Here is a 3,587-nt window from a genome sequence, read left to right on the forward strand (position 1 = left end):
GTAAAGTTGTCATTGGAGATGGAATGCAACTTTTAAGAAGCTAATAACCAGCTGAATTCTTGAGAAAACAAAAATGTTTTATGAATGTGCCGGGAGAAGAGTGAAGATAATGTGCTAATAATGCTTTAACTATGCAGATAGAGAAAACCCAGCAAACATAGATATTGAAACTCGGTTGTACGTGTTTCACATGATTGTGTTGTTTATGTTATTTGGAAAATAATCTATCTTTTTTCAATGGCATTGTTGCTGCAATCTTTGGATCTATGGGGTTCCTTGGGCATTATCTTGTGCAACAACTTGGTGAGTTAACTGTCAATAAATGCTTTTAATTGGAATTCCATTGAATTGCATGTATGCATTGTTTCATACTGTGATTGTTATGATTGAGAACATTTCTAGTAGGTGATTGTTGGACTGAACTTGATATGGGGAAATGTGATTTTGTATTTTATCCTTGAAAAAATGACAGAGGTATAATGGGTTGTTTGGCATTTACCTTGAGGATAATTTATGGTTTTCAAAAATCAGATTCAAGAAGAATACCAAACATCCCTTAAGTGTTTGTAGTATTTGTCAAGCATGCTGGTGCTGATTCTTTACTTCTCTTCCAGCCAAAACGAGAAGTCAGGTGTTAGTTCCTTTCGGTGGTTCTGAGGACTCCCATCGTCACCTCAAGTTAATGGGGGATTTAGGACAGGTAGGGTAATCTGTGTTGTTTCTTAGTTAATGTTCCTTTGACTGGGGAACTAATTTTTCTCCATTCTTCAATTATTATGTTTCTGATGTTCTCACATTTCGCTTACTCAGATTGTACCAATGAAATACAATCCACGAGATGAAGATTCAATTAAGGCAGTCATTGCAAAAGCAAACGTGGTTATCAATCTCATTGGTATGCATTCTTGAGTCGTGACTTTATATATTAAAGATACTTTAATCTTTGGATTCAATGAAGGAACACTTTGTAGCTTGGCAGGGAGGGATAATGAGACAAGAAACTTTAGCTTTGAGGAAGTGAATCATTCCATGGTGCAACAACTGGCAACGGTAGGTATCCTGCATTGACATTCATGACATTATTTTCGTTCCTGTGTTGCTTCTGATCTTACAGCCATCTACTTCTCTTAAAAGTTGGTTCCCAAAGCATCATCCTTAACAAAAATAGTAAAAAAGTGTTTATCAACATTATTTTGCCACAGTTACGATAGTTTGTTGTGTATCATACACTTCTACACACATGTTGCAGTGTGCGATGCAGCTATTTAGCCTGCTTGCAATTGGACTTTTCTTTCAAGATAGATAGAAGTGTCTTTCGGGATCTGAAATTCTGTTCAATATCCAATTGGTGGAGATATAAAAGTTGGATGTCATTTATTCAGGTTTTGTTGTTAGACACATATCGGTCTTCTTTTTAATCTCTATATTTCTGCAGATTTCCAAAGAACATGGAGTTATCATGAGATTTATTCAAGTTTCTTGCTTGGGGGCATCTTCCTCGTCTCCCTCTAGATTTCTAAGGACTAAAGCTGCTGCAGAGGAAGCTGTTTTAAGTGAATTGCTTGAGGTAGAGTTATTTCCTTTCCTTCTTGTATGTTGGCATGCTTATTTAAGGAGCAGTGTCTAACATTCACTTTCATCAATAAGCCACCATTTTGAGACCTGCTGTGATGGTTGGTACTGCGGATCGGATTTTGAATCGCTGGGCCTTTTTTGTGAAAAAATATAGCTTTCTTCTGCTTGTTGGGGATGGATCTACTAAGTATGTCTTCAATCTAACAATTGAATGCCTATTTATTTTAATTTTTCAAATTTTGTAATTTAACAACGTTGCTCATGGACATATCTTTTTCTGAACCTTCATTAAAAGTTATTTACTTCCTTAAGTTTCTCACAGAAAGCTGTAACCTATCTTCTAACTTTTTATTTTCCTTTTTCTGATTACTTACAGATGTCCTACATGACTATAGGCAGGAAAAATATGCCAGCCTCCTTTGCTTTGTTCCTACAATTTTTTTGGAACAAGTATTCTTTTCACAAGTATTTTTGTTGCCCAACTAGAGCAGCTATGATAGTCACTTTGATTTGTTTTACTGATATGAATTTACAGCACATGAGAAATCTTCGATAAGTTTGCATATGGAGGAATTGGAAGATCCAGAAAAATTTGCAGAAGAGGGGGGCAAGGTCATCACGGGCCAGGAATATGTTTCTCGATTGCATGAGCTTAAAGCTGAATTAACTCATGCATGGCATGCCGATGATCGTGTTACACCCTGAAATTATCAATAAAAGTACATTTTAATAGATAATTCAGTTTAACCAATTAATCTTACCTGGAGAGAATTTGTAATAGAAGAAAACATTAAGCATCAAACCTAGAAGACTACTTGTTGTAGATTTTTCTTTTTTGTTCGGACATCTTGTATGTACATTTTCATATATTTTATAATTAAATATTTTTTCTTGGTTTATTAATTATTGTTTAGAATTTAATTATAATATTTATTAAAAAGTAAATAAAAAAAATTTTGCAAAAAAAAAAGGGTTTGCGCGACGAAGAAGTAACATACATCGCGCAAAGTGGCTTTGTGCAACGCATGTCCTATGTCGTGCAAAACTACTTTGTGTGACGTATGTTATTTCTTCGTCGCGTAAAACTACTTTGCGCGACGCAGCCCTACGTCGCGCAAAGTAGTTTTGCACGATGTAAGACCTACGTCGCGCAAAGTAGGTTTGCGCGACGTAGGTTACTTCTTCGTCGCGCAAACCCTTCTGTCACTGCCTTGCTGTGACGGTTGGCGCGCGACGAAGGTTCATTGCGCTAATGTTTGTGCGATGGTTTTTGACTTTGCGCGACGAAGGACCTGCATCGCGCAAAGTTTTTTTTACTAGTGGGGGGGGGTGTTGGAGTGGTGTTGTGAGACTGGAAGGGTGGATTTTTGGCTGCAGGGGAGCAACAGTTTCCAGGGATCACTTCGGTGCCGCTCCTGTAGATGTTTGCCGTGCGGTATGGTTTGTAGGTGGCACAAGTGCAAGGCTTTCAGCAGGTCGTGGTCGAAAGTGATTCGTTGAAGGTTATTGCTGTTCTTAATGGGACCTATGCAGATTCATCGACTTTAGGTATGATTGCAGAGGATGTATAGTTAGCTTCCACCTTCTTTAGGGTGAAATTTATTCATGCCTCTCGTTTATATAATGGGGTTGCCCACCAGCTTGTTGCTTTGTCTAGTAGCAATAATCTAGTTTGGATTGTGGAACCTCCTACTCTTATTCAAGAGCTCCTCCTCTAAGACATATGCAACTCTGAATGAGTTCAGTTATTCAATACAACGCTTCCTTTCCCCAAAAAAAAAATTCTTGAGATGTTGTTGCAATATTCTATGACATTAAGTGTACATGGGTATTAATTGGTCACATGAAGGTGATGAAGGTATAAGATATGTTTCTTTGAATCTCAACTCGTTAATTTCACGTTCGATTGAATGCAACATAGTAGTGTGGATTTTCCACAAAATCTTGTGCCATAAACAGTAATTCAATATAGTCAAGATTGTTAAACATGATCTTGATGTCTTAGAGATGAG

General features: G+C 37.2%; 1 protein-coding gene across 1 annotated transcript; it reads left to right on the plus strand.

Annotated features, from left to right (window-relative positions):
- The first annotated feature begins 251 nt into the window (after positions 1 to 251).
- Positions 252 to 3,146, plus strand: LOC108173107 (NADH dehydrogenase [ubiquinone] 1 alpha subcomplex subunit 9, mitochondrial-like). The gene is made up of 6 exons (XM_029100596.2): positions 252 to 303; positions 615 to 700; positions 811 to 895; positions 980 to 1,050; positions 1,436 to 1,567; positions 3,024 to 3,146. Exons 1-6 carry the CDS (start codon positions 267 to 269, stop codon positions 3,144 to 3,146), a joined length of 534 nt encoding a protein of 177 aa, XP_028956429.1. The 5' UTR covers positions 252 to 266.
- Positions 3,147 to 3,587: the final 441 nt, after the last annotated feature.

Source organism: Malus domestica, chromosome 03 (assembly GCF_042453785.1).
Source record: "Malus domestica chromosome 03, GDT2T_hap1".
NCBI lineage: Eukaryota > Viridiplantae > Streptophyta > Magnoliopsida > Rosales > Rosaceae > Malus > Malus domestica.